The sequence below is a fragment of the Vanrija albida genome (assembly GCF_041260175.1).
Source record: "Vanrija albida strain AlHP1 chromosome Unknown contig_4, whole genome shotgun sequence".
NCBI lineage: Eukaryota > Fungi > Basidiomycota > Tremellomycetes > Trichosporonales > Trichosporonaceae > Vanrija > Vanrija albida.
In genome coordinates, this window is record NW_027191423.1 from 3,289,073 (window position 1) to 3,308,094 (window position 19,022).

Below are 19,022 nucleotides of genomic sequence, written 5' to 3' on the forward strand. Positions count from 1 at the left end.
TGCAGACAGCACACACACAGCACAACACGCACCACACACCGCGGCGCACCCTCCGCCCCGCCTCATGGGATCGGCATTGCCGCCCACGCTCGTCGTGCTGCCCCACTCCGCGGCCGTCAGCTCTTCCCCAGTCGAGACCACCTCGCACTTACGGTCGAAGACACGCCGTCAGCCCAGAAACGTGCTGGACCAGCAAGGTGGACAGCGCGTCCTCCGTACACCATGCACTTGCCCACGCCTCGACCACGCGGGCGTCCCACGGCGCGTGACTCTCCCGGAGGAAGCGCCACACCCTCGTCATGACCAGGTCCATCATGTCGAGCCGGTGCGACGGCCGCATGCTCTCGCCCAGGTGCCCAAAGTGCACGTACCCCGCCCCGGCCTGCGGGTCCGCCGTCGCCGAGAACCCGCACTGCGCACAGTCGAGCTGGTACACGTTGTACATGAGGTTCTTGGAGAAGAGCCTCAGGCGCACTTCCCAGTCGGCGTGTGCCTCGGTGAGGAGCTCCACCGCGTCGGGGAACTCGGCGATGCGGGCCACAATGCCGGGCGGGGCGCTGGCAACGAGGCGGTCGAGGCCGTGCACGTTGAGCCCGTACCGGATCGTCGCGCGGACCGGCTCGCGCAGGTCCGCGCCCGTGGCTGCCGCGACGAGGAGCCACTCCAGCGCGTGTCGTCGCTTGCAGGGCTCTGTGGTGCGTGCGAGGAGAGCGCGCCCGAGGGCCGGGAGGCGGTAGTGCGTGATGAGGTGCACCAGGCCGAGGAGGACGCGCGCTGTCGGCCACGGGAGCGGCGGTGGGATGGCGTCCCCCAGTCCCCGGAGGAGGTGGGACACGAGCCGCAGGGTCGAGCCCTCAACGCTGATCACGAACACTACTGCGGGGCGTGTGCTCGTGTCGACGGGTGGGCGCAGGGTGGCGAAGTAGGGCGAGATGTGCGCAAGGAGGGCAAGGTCGAAGGTGAAGACGACGCCGTCGCACGAGACGAAGCGCGTCGGGCGGGGCATGCGGCTGGAGGCGTCGCGGAGCTCGGCGGAGGCGAGGGGGAGGGTGGACATGGTTGGAGGTGGGTTGTGGAGGCGGTGTGGGAGAGGTGTGGACACCGGGCTGGACGATGTGTGAGGTGGAGAAGTGGATTGGTGGGGAGAGGAGTGAGTCGAGAGGGGGGAAGACGGGCAGCCGCCTTATGTACCTCCACGCTGCGGTACCCCGCCGTGGACACAGGCAGACGGTGCGGGCAGCTGGGGGACGAGGGATGAGGGGATGGCAATGGATTGGTGGGAGATGGTGGATGGCCACGGCGATGATGGGGGGATGACAGGCGCCACCCGATGAAGATGGCCGCGCCACCGACGAAGATGGACGACGGCGCCACGGACCACGAGATGGCCGCCACACACACGGCAGTCAGTCCACTCACTGGGCCGTGCGCCCCGCAGTACCCCGCCAGCGTTCCTCGCCCACTCCACCAGCACACATAACGCCCCCCCCCTCCCTAAGGAGTAACTCGCGACAACGACAGAGGTAGATAACCCCTTCGTCCTCCCGGCCGGGAGCTGCCAGACTGACACCCCGGCGCCCATCAGCGCTCCGCCCGCTGCTCCCTCCGAAGGACCGATGATCGTCCTGACGCACCCCCTCGCCCGGCACTGCCGTGATCGCGAGGAGTTCCCCAAACGAGCCTGGAAGTACGTTATGAAGCCATCGACCGAGCCGCGAGACGAAGACAGGGCGCTTCAGACCCGGACTGGAGGGTGTATACCTACATACTCAGCGGGCCTCCAGGGCTCCGCTTGTCGCCCTTCTGCTCATTCGACCGAGCAGACCCCGCCGGCCCCGGAACGCTCAGCAGCCTCCGCGGTTGCGAGGAGTACCGGAGACGACCACGGCGCGCACGTGGAGCAGCTCCCCGACGCGCTAGGCGTCAACAAGGATTGTCCTTACTCACTCCGACTGGACAGCGTACCTCGGCCTGGCATCGCAGCCGCCTGGCCCACCCAGCCCCCCTCCCGGGGTAAGCAGTGGCTAGAACGAGTCTCGGGCGCTGGCGCCGCTCCCAAGGCCGTGGACTGCCGGGAGCCTCCCCCGGAGTGCTTGGGGGATGGTCGTAGTGTCGCCCCGCTACGCCCCCGACCGCCGCTCCTAGCAGCGGACGGATGAGGTGTGAATCCCACCACCTCCCGAGCACCTGCTGCCTGGTCGAGAAGGTCCCCGACGCCGACCTCGCATGTGACCTCGGCAAGGTGCGGCGGGGGAGGAAGCTTCGACCGACTGGGACGACACGTAGCCGGCGTTGGAGCTAGAGGGCTCGGGGCGAGGACCTCGAGGAGGTAGGCGACTCCGGGGGCGGGGTCGCCGCCGCCTGCGCGTCGCCGCGTTCCGGGCGCGGATCGAGATCAAGTTCGAGCCAACAGTCTTGGCAATCTTACTCCCGGGAGACATCGGCCCAGCATTCGAGTTCGTGCACGCTGTTCTCAGGAGTACAGAGTATAGGCTTGAGGGCCAGCTGCTTGTAGCTGCCGGGCCGGCCTTTACTGGCTCTCGCAGTCGTGACGCGTACGCCGGACTGACGATCGGTCCGTCACTCCGGGGGTGCTTGCACCGTCGCGCAGTCGATTGTCCGTGTCCACAGCCGTTCCCGGAGTCAGCAGTCAGCGAGCGGCGAGGGTGAGCCTTTGGGATCAGCGGAAGGCCCCCACCAACCGCACTCCACTCAATGCCAATCAATTCATACAAGGTCGTTGCGTACCCTACTGCCTACAGTCGCCCTCTGCTCCCTCTCCACCCCTTAAAGCCTGGCCTTGTCCGAGCGGTTGTTGAAGTTGCCCACAATCTGCACCTTGGACTCCTGGTTGTTCTTGGGGTGCGTGGCGCGCTTGTCAAAGTACGTGACCTCCTTCCACTTGGCGGCGATCTCCTCGGCGGTGGGCACCTTGTCGTTGGGGAAGACGACGCCAAACGCACGCTCCCAGCGGTATTCGGACGCCCTGCCACCCTGCGTCTTGATGATGGTGCCCGTGTCGTGGCAGCGCTGCGAGGCGAGGAAGGCAACGATCGGCGCGACAGTGTCGGGCTTGAACATCTCGAGCATCTCCTTGGGCCAGACGGTGGCCGTCATGGCGGTACCGGCCGAGGGGGCGAGCGCGTTGACGAGGATGTTGTTCTTCCTGCCCTCGATAGCGAGCGAGCGAGTGAAGCCGATGATGGCGGCCTTGGCCGTCGCGTAGTTGGCCTGACCGTGGGCGCCGTTGACACCGTTGGGCGACGACGTGTTGACGATGCGGCCGTAGTTCTGCTTGTGGAAGATGGGCCAGACAGCCTTGGACATGGCCCACGAGCCCTTGAGGTGGATGTTGATCATCTCGGTGAACGACTGCTCGGTCATGTTGACAAAGGCCTTGTCGCGGAGGATACCGGCGTTGTTGATGAGGGCGTGGGCGCCGCCAAACTTGTCAACAGCGACCTGGACAATCTTGGCCGCATCCTGGGGGACAAAGCCGACAGCGACGGCACCGACACCACCGGCCTTGTTGACAAGGTCGACCGTCTCCTGGGCGGGGCCCTCGGCAATGTCGTTGATGACGACGTTGGCGCCAAAGCGAGCAAAGTGCAGCGCGTAGGCGCGGCCGAGACCACCACCGGCACCGGTGATGATGATCGTGTAGCCCTTGAAGCTGTCGGGAGGGGGAGGGCCCTGCTCGTTGGGAGGGAGCTTGGGCTGGAGCTCAAGAATCTCCATCATCTCCGAGCCGTCCGTGACATCGGGGTACTTGGAGCCCTTGGTGAAGTCCTTGACCTGGTTCCACTTGTGGTCGACGGCGGAGGGGGTGAACGAGTCGTCGACCTTGAACGTGTAGCCGGCCGACTCCTGCCAGCGGATCTCGCCGTAGTAACCAGCGCCGAGCTCGAACGTGCGGCCCTTGACGTCGGGGCCGTTCTTGGCGGTGAGGACACCAATGAGGGGAGCGATAAAGTCGGGCGTGAGGTGCTCGAGGACCTCCTTGGTCATGACCGTCTCGGTCATGGGCGACGCAGCGAGGGGAGCAATGGTGTTGGCCTTGATGTCGTACTTGACACCCTCAAACGACAGGACGCGCGAGAAGGTGATGAGACCCATCTTGGCAGCCGAGTAGTTGGTCTGGCCGGCGTTGCCGTAGATGCCGGCGGGCGACGACGTGTTGACGATGCGGCCAAACTTCTGCTTGCGCATGAGGGGCCAGACAGCCTTGGTCATGGAGAAGGCGCCAGTGAGGTGGATGTCGACAATGTCGTCAAACTGCTTCTCGGTCATCTTGCGGAACGACTGGTCGCGCAGGATGCCGGCATTGTTGAGCAGGACGTGGACGGTGCCGAAGGCTGCGACGGCGGCGTCGACAATCTTCTGGCCCTCTGTGACCGAGCCGACAGCGGCGACAGCCTGGCCTCCGACTGTGCGTGTTAGCAAGTCGCATCGATAAACCAAGCGGCGAGCCCGACGAGTCGAGGCCGCGGCCGCAGGCCCACATGACCACGACGTGGTGACGTCGTCAGTCAGCCACTGCGACACTCACGGGCCTTGACCTCGGCAACGACCTTGTCCGCGTTGGCGGCGTTGACATCGTTGATGACGACCTTGGCACCGCGAGGCGCGAAGAAGTGAGCGTAGCTGGGGACGTTAGCTGGTGCTCGCTCGCCGGCTATGAGCGGTGGGAGCCGCGGCGGCGTCGCGGCGCCGAGGCCCATTCACCGGCCACTGCGGACAAGACTCACGAGCGGCCGATGCCGCCTCCGGCTCCGGTGATGAGAACGACGAGGTCCTTGAAGTCGAGCTTGGACATGATTTTGGGACGAGAGAGGGTTGTGGGAGGGAGTGAGAAGAACAAGAAGGGGTGGGATGGGTCACGATGGTATATGTCTGCCGGGTGAGATGGCATGCGGTCATAGCCGAGAACAACGCCTGGGCTTGGCCGGCGATGCTGCCCCGCGGGCTCCCCGGCCGAGCCCGCACAGTGCACGGTTCAGCCATATGCATGGGGGCGGGGAGCGTCTACTCGCTGCACGCGATACGCTGCTCGCTGCATGAATGCATAGGACTGGTCGAGCGTGTCTCCTCCTCCCCCCCTCTCCCCCATACAAACTGGCCTCGCGCGTCATCATCTTCACGTCACCGAATCCCCAAATCCGGGCGAAATTTGCTTCCGCTGCAACGCCGAAGACCGGTAAGAGGTAAGAGGGAGGGGGAGCGTGGCTTACCGCATCTTGCCGCGGCTCGTCTCGTCTCTCTCTCTTGGTCCTATGCATTGTCGACGACAACCCCCGGCGCCCGAGTGATAGCCGCGTGCTCGGGCGTAAACACTGGCGCATTGCCCGGTGGAGGTGGTCCACTTGACGACGTGTCTCGTCTCGACGTCACAGTGCTCATGGCCGTGATGGCGGCCCTCGGCCTGTTGAGGACGGTAGACCACAGTGTCTTGGCTAGCACTACTTGTTGTCTCGCGTTCCACCGTCCAAGCACCAAGGATACCAAGAGTTGTGTTTCATCGCTCACACATCCATCCCCGAGGTCATGGGTTCGAGAGTATGTGTCGGTAGTGGCGTCTTCGGCGGCCGCTGCAGCTGCTCTCAGGCGCGCGCCCACTGCGCCAACTCTCCCTCCCCCACCTTTCCTGTCGCCGACATGGTGGTTGCAGCTGGTCAACACACGTTGGCCCTCAGCCCCGCGCGCCGTCACCGATACAACTCCACCTCGCGCCGCGCCTCTCCCCACGGTTCAGGAGCCGAGCCGAGGCGTTTTCAACCGTGCTATATGTGTGTGGCCCCATGGGCAACACTGTGCTATTGTTGGCATTGGCAGATGCAAATGCCATGTCGGCGCCCATCACTTGCTTATCTATGGCGACAGCCCATTCCTCGTGTGCACGCCTGGCCCGGCTCGATCAGTGGAGCGCTTGAATGCGGCGAGCGCAATGTGGCGTGCTGACCTCTGACGTGCCTGTTCCTTGTCCGAGCCCGTCTGCGGCTGGCTGCGTCGCCAGCCTGCCTCCTCGCCACCACCGCCGCGCCGCGCTCCACCCGACCAAAAGTTGGACGCAAGATTTCCGAGGCACCTCAACACCACCACCCCGAGCATCCACCAGTTCCCATTGCACCACCATGCAAGCGGTACCCATGAGCCACGGTGCGTCCCCCCTCCTGCCCCGCTGACCGCAGCCTCGCTCTCCAACTTCCAGATCCTCGACGTCGGCGAGAGGGCCAAGGGCGAGGTCCCGACGCCGTCCGCCGACATCGTCGTGGTCGACGGGCACGGGTTCCACCGCGCGTTCGCCGGGCGCGCCGGCACGGTGCTCCAGTCTGAGGACGGGACGTGTTTCCGCGTCGACATGCTCACGCTCGCCGCGCTCTCGCCCTTCTTCCGCGACCTGCACGAGATGGCGTTCGTGCAGGAGCCAGCAGCCCTCGCCTCGCTCGCCATCTCGCGCAGCACGTCCCCCAGCAGCTCCGAGGCCACGGAGTGCGAGGTCGTCTCGCCCGCTCCGGCCGGCGCGATCCCCCTCCCCTCCGCGACGACGGCGGGGCTCGCGCTCGCGCTCAGCATCGTGCGCGACGTGGTCAACCCCTCGCGCCGGGGGTTGCGGGGCGAGCCCGCGCCCCTCTCCTGGCCGTCGCCGGAGCTGCTTGACAACATCATCACCATCGCCAACGCGTACGACCTGCCCGTTGTTTCCGACACGCTGCTCGCGCGCTCGCGGCACGCAACGAGCGCGAAGCACTGCTTTGAGCGCTACGTCCTCGCCGCGACGACCGACGCGCCGCCCGCGCTCCTCGAGGCGGCGATGCGCGCGACCCTCGTGCACGACGTCGACTTGCTCGGCGAGTGGGCGACGCGCACGCTCGTGCGGTACGCGCCGGCGGCCCTGTCCGCGCTGTACAAGGCGCATCTGGACTGGCTGCGCCGCCTCGACGAGTTCCACACGGCCGTGCGCTTCCGCGCGGCGTGCAAGCCGTGCGCGTGCGGCCACTGCACCGCCAACAGGATGTACACGTTCACGCCGGGGCACATTGCGAGCCCGTCCACGCAGCACATGCACAACCACCGTGCGGGGAGCCCCGGGCCCGGGGGCGGCGCCGGCGGGCAGTGCACGGCCTGCCTCGTCATCAACAACGGGCACGCCAACACGGACGCGCAGATCCGCGCGCTGATGGCGTGCTTGAAGGAGACGACGCTGCTGTGGGATGAGGGCAGCATGGTGGCGTGGGTCGAGGCGCGCGACTGCGACCAGACGCTCAAGGGGATCATCAAGGACGAGTTGAAGAAACTCGCAGAGTTCCTCAAGCCGTGAGTAGGGGCGAGGGGTCGCGCTGACGTCCAGCTCGGAGAGGGAGCAAGACCTGGTCATTGTGTTCGACTAATGCGCTTTGGCCCTAGACATCCTGTTGTACCACCACCGCACTGTAGATGCAATGCATTGACTCTATGCCACATGGCTGTCGGCGTACTCTCCCCAAGACGTGGCGCCGACCCCGTCGTCGGCGTGCAGCCAGCCGTCCTGCACCGGAACGCCGGCCTCAAACTCGGCCCAGTTATCCAGGATGCCCTGCACAATGGGTGCGCCCACGACCCAGAGGTTGTCGACGCTCGGCGCGAACCCGCCCGAGTCGATCAGCCGCATGGCCGTGAGCGCGTCCAGGCCCGGCGGCGGGCGGTCAAAGTTCGACGCTGTGCGGAGCAGGATCGCGCGCGTAAAGTCCACCAAGCCGATCTTGTGGGCGCGGAGCAGCGCCTCAAAGCTCGCGTTGTCCTCCTGTGCGGACATGGTGTAGGTCCCCTCGCCCTTGGTCCACAGCGCCGTGATGTTGGCGAACGCCGCGCCGAGGCGGTGGCCCGAGAAGAAGACGTCGGTCGTCGCCACGTCGCCGTAGAACAGCGCAGGAGGCTCGTTCGCCGGCGCGTAGTCGAACTTGGCGCGGTAGTCCGCCGCCGCCTCGCTGTCAACCAGAGAGACGTTCGCAGCGAACGCGTGCACCCGGTCCCGGAGGTTGGTGTTGAGCTGGGGTCAGCGGGCGCCCGGGCCACAACCCACCTCGTACACCTCGGTCCCGTAGGCCAGCACCCCGTCAATGGTGTTGGGCTCGCTCGTCCCCTGGAGGAAGTACCCCGTCTCCCAATGCTCGGGCGCCTCGCGCGGGTCGATCTCGTACGCGAGCGCGACCTGCACCGCGAAGTGCGCGAGCGCGGCCGAGCCCGTCGTCCCGAAGTGGGGGTCGACGCCGGCGATGCCCGCAAACAGGCTGGGGTCAGCGCCGTCATCAACAAGACGCACAAGTACGAGCGCGAGAGGTCGAACAGCGGGCTCAGGAGCAGCGCCGTCACCGTCACGGCCGCGTTGATCTCGCCCATCGCAGTCGTCACCTGGCACACGGCGCCCGCGGCGTCGCAGTGCACGGAGGGGAAGTGGGGGTGCAGCAGCGGCAGCGTGTAGTTGTGGGTCAGGTGCAGGCGCTCTGTCCACACGTCCTCCGGCGCGAACATTCTGAGGGGGTGAGTTAGGTCTCGGGGGGGACTCACGACACGATGAGGACCTTGGGTGCGATGGCGGCCGACGGGGAGAGGGGCCCCTGCGCGCCGCGCGGGTCGAGGGCTGCGACGCACGCCGCGGTGACAGCCGCCGAGGCCAGTGCTAGGAGCCGCATTGTATGGGCTGTGTGTGGGATGAGGAGAAAGCAGCAGAGTCGCGCTCGAGACTGACTTTTTGTCCAAGGGCCAGGATGAAATTGCGTCATGTCACAACACGACTCTCGGTAATCGGTATCAGTGAGCAATCAGTTCGCGAGTCTTGGCAGCGTTGGCGCGGACATGTACTCGCACCTACAGCTGCTGCGCGTGGGCGAGTCGAGCCGAGTTGAGCGCGCACAGGGGGAGAGCATATCACGCATGCATGGGGCAGCGTAGCAGACAGAAAGACGACGAGGCAGTGAGCTTGTCCCCCACGTGGAATGACGTCAGGGCACTGTGGCAATAGAAAGCTCAGCTGTACTTGTGTCTCACCTTGTCATCTCTCTCCTCGCCATACACTCGTCCTTCGTCAATGCACTGACCTACCCAACCTGGTAGCCTGGTCGACAGCTAACCCGTGCCACCCTAGCGACTCGGCACTCTCCGTGGCGCTCTACCCTCGGCGGCACCGGCACTGCCGGCCCCGATGGAGGCGAGCTTGCAAAGATGCTCCTCCCGCGAGTTTTGCCATCCCAGAGGCAAGCTTCCGGGGTGGCTCAGTGGTGCAAGCAGCCCCCCTCCGCTATGTTGCAGACTATGGGCAGCGATGCCCGCGCGTACGCAATGTCGACGCAGTCTCACCCACTCGTGCGCGCCGACGTGTGCGGCTTCTGCGGCATCTATACGTCGGGACAAGGTTTGGGTTGGTTAGTCTGAGCGGCAACAATGATGTCGGCATCAGGGTTGATTCGGCTCAGTCGATATCTCTTGCGCCTCTTGTACAATCTTTACCACATCAACTGTCACTACCAGCTCATTCCGCGACTTATCGCGACGGCTGTACCCCCTCCGAGGTGCGAGGCCCTAAAGCTTACACTGCGCTATCTTGCCCGTGTCCGCGACGACCCACTCCGTCGCTGTTTTCGTCGTTGCCATGGTCCTCTCCTCGTCGATGATGAGGAAACGTGCAAAGTATCGAAGAGCACAGGCCAGCTACTTAAGTGGGCGTGGACTGCGGATGGGAGCACTCACAAGCCAACTCGGAGCAACCTACTCAGTGCTTCTGACACCATGACCAAGCCACCGTTGAAAAGCAGCCCCGCCCCCAGCACTCAAAAGTCCCCGCTGGCCACTGCCGCGCCGTCCCCCACGCCCACGATCCGCGGGCACGACGGAGTAGCCCAGCCACCCCACCACCAGCCCAAGCATGTTCGCCGTTCATGGAGTACCGAGCATGACGAGTTTAAGCGCGGCGAAGTGCCCGAGGACCTGGTCGGTGCGGTGCCAGGCGATACTTCCTACAAGGTTACTTTCTCCGGTCCCGATGACCCGCGCAGCGCCCAGAACTGGACGTGAGTACCCCAGCCGACTCCCCTGACCACCCAGCACCCGCAAGAAGCTCGTGCAAACCCTCCTCATCACCCTGGCCACCATGTGGGCGGGCATGGCCTCTGCCGTGGCCAGCGGCGCGGCGCACAGCCTCGGGCATCACTTCCACGTCGGGGGTGTGGTGGCCGAACTCGCCAACTCGATGTTTGTGAGCCCAGTCCCTCGCCCAGCCCACTGACCCCAGGTGTTCGGGTTCGCGCTCGGCCCGCAGGTGTTCGGCCCGCTCTCCGAGGTGCTGGGGCGCAAGTGGCCGCTCGCGCTGGGCATCTTCCTCGGCGCCGTGTTCAGCATCCAGACGGCGGGCGCGGGCAACCTCGCAACGGTGATGGTCGGGCGCTTCCTGGGCGGCGTGTTCGGTGCAGCGCCGTACGCCATCGGCGGTGGCTGGTTCCACGACGTGTACGACGCGCTGCATGTCCAGTGCGGCATCGCCTTCTTCGCGAGCGCGACGGCCGGCGGGCCCGCAATCGGCCCCCTCGCGGGTGCGGGATTCGCGTCCCTCGGCGTGGACGGCGGATACGCGTGGCGCTGGGTCGAGTGGTTCGTGTCCGCCTTCGGGCTGCTCGTCGCTGCCCTGCTCGCCGCATTCATGGACGAGGCATACGCGCCGGCGATTCTCGCGGCCGAGGCCAAGCGCCTCCGCCGCGAGACGGGCGTGTGGGCGTGGCACGCCGAGCTCGACACGGTGTCGCTGACGCTGGGGGACATTGCCATGCGATACGTCCTCCGCCCGGTCCGCATGCTCTTTACCGAGCCCATGCTGGCCGTGATCACGGTGTACATGAGCTTTGTGTACGCGCTGCTGTACATCCTCATGGCGGCGCTGCCAATCATCTACGGCGAGTACAGGGGCATGTCGCTCGTCTCGTCGGCGCTGCCGTTCCTCGCCGCGTTCATCGGTATCATCTGTGGCGGGGGCATCATCGTCGCGGACAAGGTGCGGTACACGCGTGTGCTCGAGCGCAGGGGTATGCTGGAGCAGGGTATCCCCGAGCAGCGCTTCATCCCGATGGGTCTCGGCGCTGTGCTACTCCGTGAGTCGGGCCCGTATCCGCGTGCTGACGGCAGCCGTCGGCCTGTTCTGGTTCGCATTCACTGGCCCGGCGCAGACCTCGTCACCGTGGCCGTCTACATATCATCGCGCTCGCATTCGCACAGTGCGGCATGATCCTCATCTTTGAATGCGGCATCATCTACACGATCGACATGTACCGCTCGTTTGCGAACAGCGCCATTGCCGCCAACACGCTCGTGCGCTCGGCGCTCGGCGGCGCGTTCCCCCTGTTCACCGCTGCCATGGTGCGCAACCTTGGCTACAAGGGCCCTTGGTCGATGGCGTTGCTTGCCTTCATTGGCGTCGCACTCGCACCAACACCCGTCATCTTCTACCACATCGGTGCAAAGCTGCGCGCCAGGTCGACCTTCTCGCCCAAACTGTAGCCCTCCGACGCCCTCCACGCGTAACACGGCATACTGCATGCATGCTGCTGCACTTCCTTCTTCTTCTTACTTCTGAGTCCAAACTACCATCCAACCTACTTGTAAAGGTCCGGGTGGTCCTGCTTGATGAAGTCGGCGCCCTTCTCGGCAACCATGTAGACGACGTTCTGGATACGGCAGTCGGGGATGACGGGGAAAATGGACGCGTCGGCCACACGGAGGTTCTTGAGGCCGTGGACGCGGAGGTGGGGGTCGACCACACCGTCGCCAATGTCACGCGCCATGCGGTTGGTGCCGCACGGGTGGAAGCCCGTCTGGGAGCGCTCGAGGATCTGCTTGTCGAGCACCTCGTCGGACGAGCGGTCAAGCGGCCAGGGGTAGTCGCCCTCGACAATGTCCTTCATGCCGGCACCCTTGTAGAACAGGTCGCCGACAAAGCGTGTGCCCTCGCGCAGCGCGACAATGTCGAGGTCGTGCTGCAGGAAGCCGAGGTTGATGTGCGGCTGCTCGAACGGGTCGGTCGAGTTGAGCTTGACGCTGCCCGTGTGCGAGAGCGGGCGCATGAGGTCGACAATGACCGTCACGTAGTTGCCGCTCGGGGGAGTGGGGAAGTGCCACTGGAACGCGTCGGCGAAGACGGGCTGGGGTGTGAGCGGGGTTTCCCGTACACGACAGTGCTTACCACAAAGTCGAGCTCAAAGTGGGGCTGGCCGGCGGGGCCGAAGGGGTCCTTGCCACCGTTGTTCTTCTTGTACTCGACGTACGCGGGCACCTTCTCGAGGTACTTGTCGATGCGGGGGAAGCCGACGAGCTCGAGAAGCGGGCTGGTGAGCGGGCCTGACTTGTTCTTGCTGTAGTCGGCAAAGGCCTTCTTCTTCTTGTCCGTGTCGTAGATGAGAATGTCGTCGAGACCGTACCCGTCCTTGAGCTTGAACACGTGCGGGAAGATGGGGTGGTCCTGCAGGTTCTGGCCGACGTGGGGCGAGTCGACGCGCACCTGGATGCTGAAGCTCTCCAGGTACTCCTTGTTTCCGATGCCCGAGAGCATGAGGATCTTGGCCGACTCGTACACGCCCTGCGCGACGATGACCTCGCGGTTCGCGAAGAACTTGTACTCGCGGCCCTCGGGGCCGACGACCTCGACACCGATGGCAGTCTTGTCCTTGAAGAGGATGCGCTTGGTCGTCGTGTTGGCGACGACGGTGACGTTGGACTTGCCCTCGATGGCGGTGGCCGAGGTGGAGCGCACACCGTTGTACACCGTGTTGACCGAGGGGAAGAGACCCTTCTGCTCGCCGTCGTACACGTTGACAGTGAGCTCGTGGCCGACCGACTTCCACGCCTTCTGGAGGTTGTCGCGGAACGGCTTGGTCTCGGGCAGGAGGTCGGCGTGCGCGATGGGAAGCGTGCCGTTCTCGCCGAGCTTCTTGAAGCCGGGGTCGTAGACGCCCTTGTCGTCGTGGTACTTGCCCGACTTGTTGAAGTAGTCCTTGACGCCGGCCCAGCTCCACTCGCTGCCGCCGTACGGGGTCCAGTCGTCGTCGTATGTGGCAGCCGAGCCGCGCAGCCACGTGAAGTAGTTGAGCGACGTGCTGCCACCGAGGATCTTGCCGCGCGTGTTGGGGCACTCGATACGAGTGTAGTCCTCACGGTTGATCATGGTCGTCTTGTACCACCAGTCGTACTGCGATCCGCGCGTCTCCATGGCACGTGCGGGGGTCGTGACAATGTCGACGTTCTCCGGGTCGCTGTACGGGTCAGAATGAGTCGAGAGGAAGTTACTCACCCAGGACCGGCTTCAATGACCAGCACCTTGACCTTGGGGTTCTCGGCCAGGCGACCAGCAACGGTGTTACCGCCGGCGCCGCCGCCCATGACAATAAAGTCAAAGGTGTCGGCGACGTCTTTGGGGTGGGCGGACTTGACCATTGTGTGTTCTTGTGTGTATGTGTGTCGGGAGTGTTTGGGATAGGCGCCTTGTTGGGGTGATGGGGCCTTGTTGAGCCCAGTTGGCCTCCCCTATAAACCATTTGCGCAGAGGATGAATCGGGACATGGTTCGACTTGCGTCTTGCCATGCCAGGCCCCAAGTGACCATGGGAGGTGGGCGTGGCCAACGGTCCGAATCAAGTGCCTCCGAACCGGGACCGGGACAGGACGGGGCTTGCGTGCGTCAGATACGTGCGTCAGATGCGTTGGTCAGATGCGTAAGAAGATGGGTATGCACGTTGCTGCTGGTCAGCCTGTTGCATCGGCGAATTGTACGATCGTCCGTCCCAACTTCGTACCCATGAGAAGGACTCGAACCGGGGAGTGTGTGCAACAGGAACCGTTGCCGCGGTAAACGAGGCCTGGGTCTGGGATCGTCAAGGCATCAAGGCAGCAGCAGAGCTCGAATATTCCGTCATCCTATTCGCCGCATGAAGGCCGGTGCGGATATCGTCATGGGGGTATTGGCTGATGGGAAGACGTGTGGGGAGTGATACGGGGGCCATCGTCCGGCCCCGCAGGGCTCACACGGCTCTTGATAGTGTTGAACACCGACATGACCCCAGTCGGTGCCGCCTCCCCCTCATCCAACTCCCACACCCCCCAGATAACACATCATCCACGACGGGGGTCATTGGCCAAGTCGGCAGGGCGTGTGAGAGACTGGGAGTTGTTGGGTCTAAGTCGGGGCTTCAAGACGGAGTGCCACAAACATAGAAACGAGTCATAGCAGCATACAGCACGGCACGGAAAACCTACGTGGCGGGTGGATGATTGGCGGGTGGATGATGCCACCTTGAGGATGCATCCGGCAGTGTCCAGAACTTGTGAACGTGTGTATTTCCGCTTTCTGCATGCCAGCGGGCTTTTGGTCTGTGGGACGCAGGGCCTGGTAAGCATAGTTGCCGGCACATATTCCGTTCCGTGCAGCCGCGGCCGAGGCCCCAACTTCCCGACCCGCTCGAGGACATTCTCAACTTCGTCATGACCACGAGCCTGCCGTCAGCCCACCTTGGACCTTCAACGCACTCGGACCTTCAACACACTCTGCGTCTCATCCACCGCCAGACGTCTGGGCTTGGTGTGCAAACGACGCCGTCGGACCCACTCCTTGTACAACGTGCGCCGTGAGCATGGGAGTTTCCGTGGGACCTCGGAGACGAGTGGCATAAAGCGAGCGATGTTACTGGTGGAGTGGAAACCGCCATAACACGCAGACTTGTCATCTCGTCTGCCATCTCACCAACGTCGACTGCCCTCTCAACAACCTACATCACCATGCCTGCCACCAAACGTGACCGTACTTATACGCTGCAGGAAGGTAGGTTGAGAGAACTCGCAGCGGTAAGTCGTCGATACCCTGGCTGACATCGCCAGGCTGCCCCTATGGCTCAGCTTCCACGGCGCAACGGTTCGGCGACCAGCGGCCGGTCCGCGGTCTCATGCTGCTGCAGGACACTCAGCTCATCGAGACACTGGCCCACTTCAGCCGTGAGCGTATCCCCGAGCGCACGGTACACGCTGGTGCCGTCGGCGCTTGGGGCGAGCTCGAGGTAACACACGACAACTCTGACATTACGAGCGCCGCCTTCCTCAACGGCAAGGGCAAGAAGTCCAAGGTCCTCTGGCGGCTGTCGATCACCGGCCCCCGACCAGGCCAGTACGAGACGACACGCGACGTGCGCGGCTGGGCCATGAAGATCTTCACTGAACAGGGCAACCAGGACTTTGTGTTTAACAGCATTGTACGTGCCACGGCCGGGCCCCCGCTCACCCCCCAGCCGACATTCTTCATTCGCGACCCCATCAAGTTCCCGTCCATGAACCGCTCGCACAAGGTCCACCCCTCCAAGAACGCGGCCGACCCCAACATGTTCTGGGAGTGAGTTGCTGCTGCCCGTCCACCGCTGACCCCAGCTTCCACGTCAACAACCAGGAAGGTATCCACGCGCTCATGATGCTCTTCTCGAACCGCGGCATTCCGGCCAACGTGCGCCAGCTCAACGGGTACTCGGGCCACACATACAAGTTTACGCGTGAGGGTACCGACGGGTTCGTGTACGTCAAGATCCACTTCCTCACCGACCTCGGCGCCAAGGGCCTCAAGCTCGCCGAGGCCAAGCGCCTCGGCGGCCTGCAGCCGTCGCTCCACACCGTCGACATGCACGAGCACATTGCCCAGGGCAAGTTCCCCACCTGGACCATGTACGCGCAGGTCATGACGGCCGAGCAGGCGGAAAACTACCGCTGGAACGTCTTCGACATGACCAAGGTGTGGCCGCACAAGGACTTCCCCCTGCGTCCCATGGCCAAGTTGACCTTGAACAAGAACGTATGTGCCGTTCCGGGTTGTTGGATCTGACGCCCAGCCCGAGAACTACTTCTCCGACATTGAGCAGGCGGCCTTCTCGCCCTCGACAATGGTGCCCGGCATCGCGGCCTCGCTCGACCCCATGCTCCAGGCGCGCATGTTCGCCTACCCTGACGCGGCGCGATACCGTGTCGGCGTCAACTACCAGCAGCTGCCGTGCAATCGGCCCGTGTCGCACGTGTACGCGCCGTACGAGCGCGACGGCGCGATGCGCTACATGACCAACTACGGCTCGGACCCGTCGTACGTCAACAGCTCGCTCGTGCCCGTTCAGTTCGACAGCAAGATTGGCGCGAGCGGCTACTCAATCGGGCATGACGAGGTCATCTCGGGCCGCGTGGCCGGCTACGCGTCCGAGGTCACCGACGACGACTTTGAGCAGGCACGCGGAATGTGGCATGTCCTTGGCAAGCAGGGCCCCGAGGAGCAGAACGACTTTGTCGTCAACGTCGTCGACAGCCTGCAGGGCGTCGTCCCCTCGCTCCAGACTGGCGCGATCGCCATGTTTAAGCGGGTCGAGCCGGCCCTCGGCAAGGCCATCGCCGATGCTCTTGGTGTGAATTAGCGCAGCGTGGCGCATGGGCGTCACCTTGGCGACCCATGACCACTCACACCGCAGACCCAGAGCTCGACACCCATGCATGAAGATCAGAAGTTCCCAATAGTGTTTAGACCCAGACTACTTGTCCGGGAATGCGATGGCTGCGAGGCCACCGGCTGGAAGGTGTCAGCTGGGCGCCCAGCACAGGCCTCGTGGTGCTATGCTTCTACTCACCGAACGTCGTGACAGCCGTGTAGATGAACAGCGCTCCCTTTGGGTGTGAGCTCGCCGCGCCACGACATACTCACGTAGTTGGTCGAGCCGAATGCCCCCGCGGCACCCTTGAACGGCTCGGTCGCGAGCAAGGCGTTGGAGATCGGGCCTGGAGTCAGCTCGGCCCCAGTGACTACCCACCTGACGTGAGGCTGCCCACACCCTTGAGGCACGCAAACGTCGCGATCGTCCACGCCGGCACGGACGGATCGCCGCCTTGGGTCAGCAATGTCCGCCCTCCACGCTCACTCTTGTTGATCACCGTCACCATATTGGACCAGATACCAGACGTGCTGCCGGCAGTGATGCCCCACAGCACGGCGAACGCCACAAGCGGACCGGCGCTGGTGCCGAATCCCCACAGCAGGAGGCAGCTGAGAGTCGCGAGCAGGCACGACGCGCAGATGACGATGCGGGCCGGCAGCCGGTCGGAGAGGTGGCCGTTGAGCAGGAACCCTGGGACCGTGATGCCTGAGGGGGTTAGGGACCGAGATACGCAGAATAAAGCAGCGCCCAAGCATGTGCCCATCTCAACGGGGGTGGGCCCTGCCGCTACACTCACCATTCATGATGGCCACAAGCGTCGTGCCGTCGGGGCGGGTGGCATGCGTGGCGGTAGCATAGGCTACGATGTCAATAGTGGCTCCTCCTGCACCACTCACAAGGCATCCAGAGGAGGGGGATGAAACTGCCGAGGTTGGAGATGGTGATAAACGCGAAGGCCGCCCACGCCGCGCGGCTGGCGAGGAAGCTGAAGTCGATGCGCGGGCGGGGTCGGCGGCTGTTGCGGGCGGCGGGGATCCGTGCGGCGAGCGGGACGCGGCGCTTGACGAGCGCCAAGGCGACCGAGTTGACCGAGATGAATGCGACGCCGAGCGCGAGCATCGTGGTGCGGTACCCGAACCGCTTGAGCAGCGACGTGACGATGTACGGGAACGCGGCACCCCCCGCGCCCGTGCCGGCGAAGACGACACCCGAGGCGAGGCCGCGCCGGGCATGGAACCACTCGAACACGATGATCGGGCAGGGGAAGTAGAGCGCTGTGATGAGCTCGGCCGTGGGGGAACACTTACCAGTCGCAAACGGGTAGAGGCAGCCGAACGTGACGACGAGGTGCCATGCCCTCGTTGCGAAGGCAGACGCGACGAGGCCGGCCGTGGCGATGACCATGCCGATAGCCTGGATCCGCTTCTCGTGCCACGGGAGCAGTGTGAACAGCCTGGTGTGAGCGCGCGGCTGCAGATGCACTCACGGGGCGAGGATGGCGCCGGAGAAGAGGAGCAAGCCCTGAGGCAGCGTCGACGCGAGCGCGACCGTCTGCGGCTGGCCGGGGAAGAGGCTCTCGGACCAGTACGCGTGCAGCACGCCGACGGAGAAGGGCAGGCCCCAGACCATGAACTCGATGGTGGTCGCGGCCGCGAGAAAGGCCCAGGCGTGCGGGCCGCCGTCGACGAGCGGGAGCGCGTCCACCCCGACGTCGGGGAGGGAAGGGAGGGCATCCTCGACGTCGTGCGGAGGGGTCGGTGCGCGCTCTCCGCCATCAGATGACGGTTCAGCTGACTGCCCTACACCACCGTTGCTGGGCGTGTGAGTCTTGGCGACACGGTCAGTCGTCAGCGGCACCAGCTGGATCGCAGACGCAGTAGCCGAGGACGCCATTGTGCTGGGACAGGGCAAGGTGTGTCACAGACCAGGCGGCCTGCTGGGTTATATAACTGGGTCACGGGGCAATGCAAAGAGATGGACTGAGTCATCAAGAGGTGTCGCTCCGCGGTCGGCAGTAGGCGGTAGGCAGGTCGGAAGGGAGAGCGAGCCAGTCGAGTGGGTGCCGATGGGAAGCCGGATCGGAACGAGCCGTTCACGTGGCTGCCACGTTTACTGCAAGCCGACGCTTGGAGGATCGGAGGAGGGGCCGAGGCGCGGAGGCTCCGAGGCGCCAACACTAAAGCAAGTCGTCAGGCATCAGGACTGGGGTTTGGCGTGTGGACGCATGGATGTCCGAATGCCACGTTGTCCACGCGAATACCACGTTCTTGGCCCAGCCCCTTCCCGCGACCAGCCACCCGATGCCGGCACCCCAGCAGTCTCGCCTAACGACGGTGACGGCGGCCACGTCGAGGACCCCCTATGCATATGCGATGACGAGCAGGGGAGGTTGGATGGTGATGAGGGAGGGTATGTAGCTCTCGGGTCGTGGAAGAATGGTGCTCCCGGGTGGATTGTTGCTGGCTGGGAGCGATGTCGATGCCAGCCACGGCGGTCATGCCTCTCGTTATGTGGATCCCAGTATAGTTTAGACGGCTGCCCACTTTTCTTGCTGCTCCACTGA

At 64.4% G+C, this 19,022-nt stretch overlaps 8 protein-coding genes across 8 annotated transcripts; 3 read left to right on the top strand and 5 right to left on the bottom strand.

The window, feature by feature from the left end:
• Positions 1-148: 148 nt before the first annotated feature.
• Positions 149-1,057, bottom strand: Q8F55_006086 (uncharacterized protein; the record flags this gene model as incomplete). Its single annotated transcript, XM_069354555.1, has 1 exon — positions 149-1,057. The coding sequence occupies one exon, from the start codon at positions 1,055-1,057 to the stop codon at positions 149-151; it is 909 nt and encodes a 302-aa protein (XP_069209197.1).
• Positions 1,058-2,787: 1,730 nt separating this feature from the next.
• On the bottom strand, positions 2,788-4,816 carry Q8F55_006087 (uncharacterized protein; the record flags this gene model as incomplete). The annotated part of the gene is made up of 3 exons (XM_069354556.1): positions 2,788-4,427; positions 4,550-4,644; positions 4,749-4,816. 3 exons carry the CDS (start codon positions 4,814-4,816, stop codon positions 2,788-2,790), a joined length of 1,803 nt encoding a protein of 600 aa, XP_069209198.1.
• Positions 4,817-6,131: 1,315 nt separating this feature from the next.
• Positions 6,132-7,388, top strand: Q8F55_006088 (uncharacterized protein; the record flags this gene model as incomplete). The annotated part of the gene is made up of 3 exons (XM_069354557.1): positions 6,132-6,156; positions 6,189-7,314; positions 7,358-7,388. The coding sequence occupies 3 exons, from the start codon at positions 6,132-6,134 to the stop codon at positions 7,386-7,388; spliced, it is 1,182 nt and encodes a 393-aa protein (XP_069209199.1).
• A 62-nt stretch (positions 7,389-7,450) lies between these two features.
• Positions 7,451-8,669, bottom strand: Q8F55_006089 (uncharacterized protein; the record flags this gene model as incomplete). Its single annotated transcript, XM_069354558.1, has 4 exons — positions 7,451-8,026; positions 8,060-8,267; positions 8,300-8,509; positions 8,545-8,669. 4 exons carry the CDS (start codon positions 8,667-8,669, stop codon positions 7,451-7,453), a joined length of 1,119 nt encoding a protein of 372 aa, XP_069209200.1.
• A 1,093-nt stretch (positions 8,670-9,762) lies between these two features.
• Positions 9,763-11,520, top strand: Q8F55_006090 (uncharacterized protein; the record flags this gene model as incomplete). The annotated part of the gene is made up of 5 exons (XM_069354559.1): positions 9,763-10,043; positions 10,078-10,228; positions 10,265-11,114; positions 11,149-11,158; positions 11,190-11,520. 5 exons carry the CDS (start codon positions 9,763-9,765, stop codon positions 11,518-11,520), a joined length of 1,623 nt encoding a protein of 540 aa, XP_069209201.1.
• A 95-nt stretch (positions 11,521-11,615) lies between these two features.
• Q8F55_006091 (uncharacterized protein) lies at positions 11,616-13,449 on the bottom strand (the record flags this gene model as incomplete). Its single annotated transcript, XM_069354560.1, has 3 exons — positions 11,616-12,161; positions 12,203-13,268; positions 13,307-13,449. 3 exons carry the CDS (start codon positions 13,447-13,449, stop codon positions 11,616-11,618), a joined length of 1,755 nt encoding a protein of 584 aa, XP_069209202.1.
• A 1,337-nt stretch (positions 13,450-14,786) lies between these two features.
• Positions 14,787-16,444, top strand: CAT1 (catalase A; the record flags this gene model as incomplete). The annotated part of the gene is made up of 5 exons (XM_069354561.1): positions 14,787-14,829; positions 14,886-15,253; positions 15,290-15,390; positions 15,426-15,840; positions 15,878-16,444. 5 exons carry the CDS (start codon positions 14,787-14,789, stop codon positions 16,442-16,444), a joined length of 1,494 nt encoding a protein of 497 aa, XP_069209203.1.
• A 114-nt stretch (positions 16,445-16,558) lies between these two features.
• Positions 16,559-18,352, bottom strand: Q8F55_006093 (uncharacterized protein; the record flags this gene model as incomplete). Its single annotated transcript, XM_069354562.1, has 9 exons — positions 16,559-16,596; positions 16,655-16,691; positions 16,729-16,802; positions 16,835-16,909; positions 16,943-17,164; positions 17,256-17,318; positions 17,356-17,733; positions 17,767-17,912; positions 17,946-18,352. The coding sequence occupies 9 exons, from the start codon at positions 18,350-18,352 to the stop codon at positions 16,559-16,561; spliced, it is 1,440 nt and encodes a 479-aa protein (XP_069209204.1).
• Between the last annotated feature and the right edge of the window lie 670 nt (positions 18,353-19,022).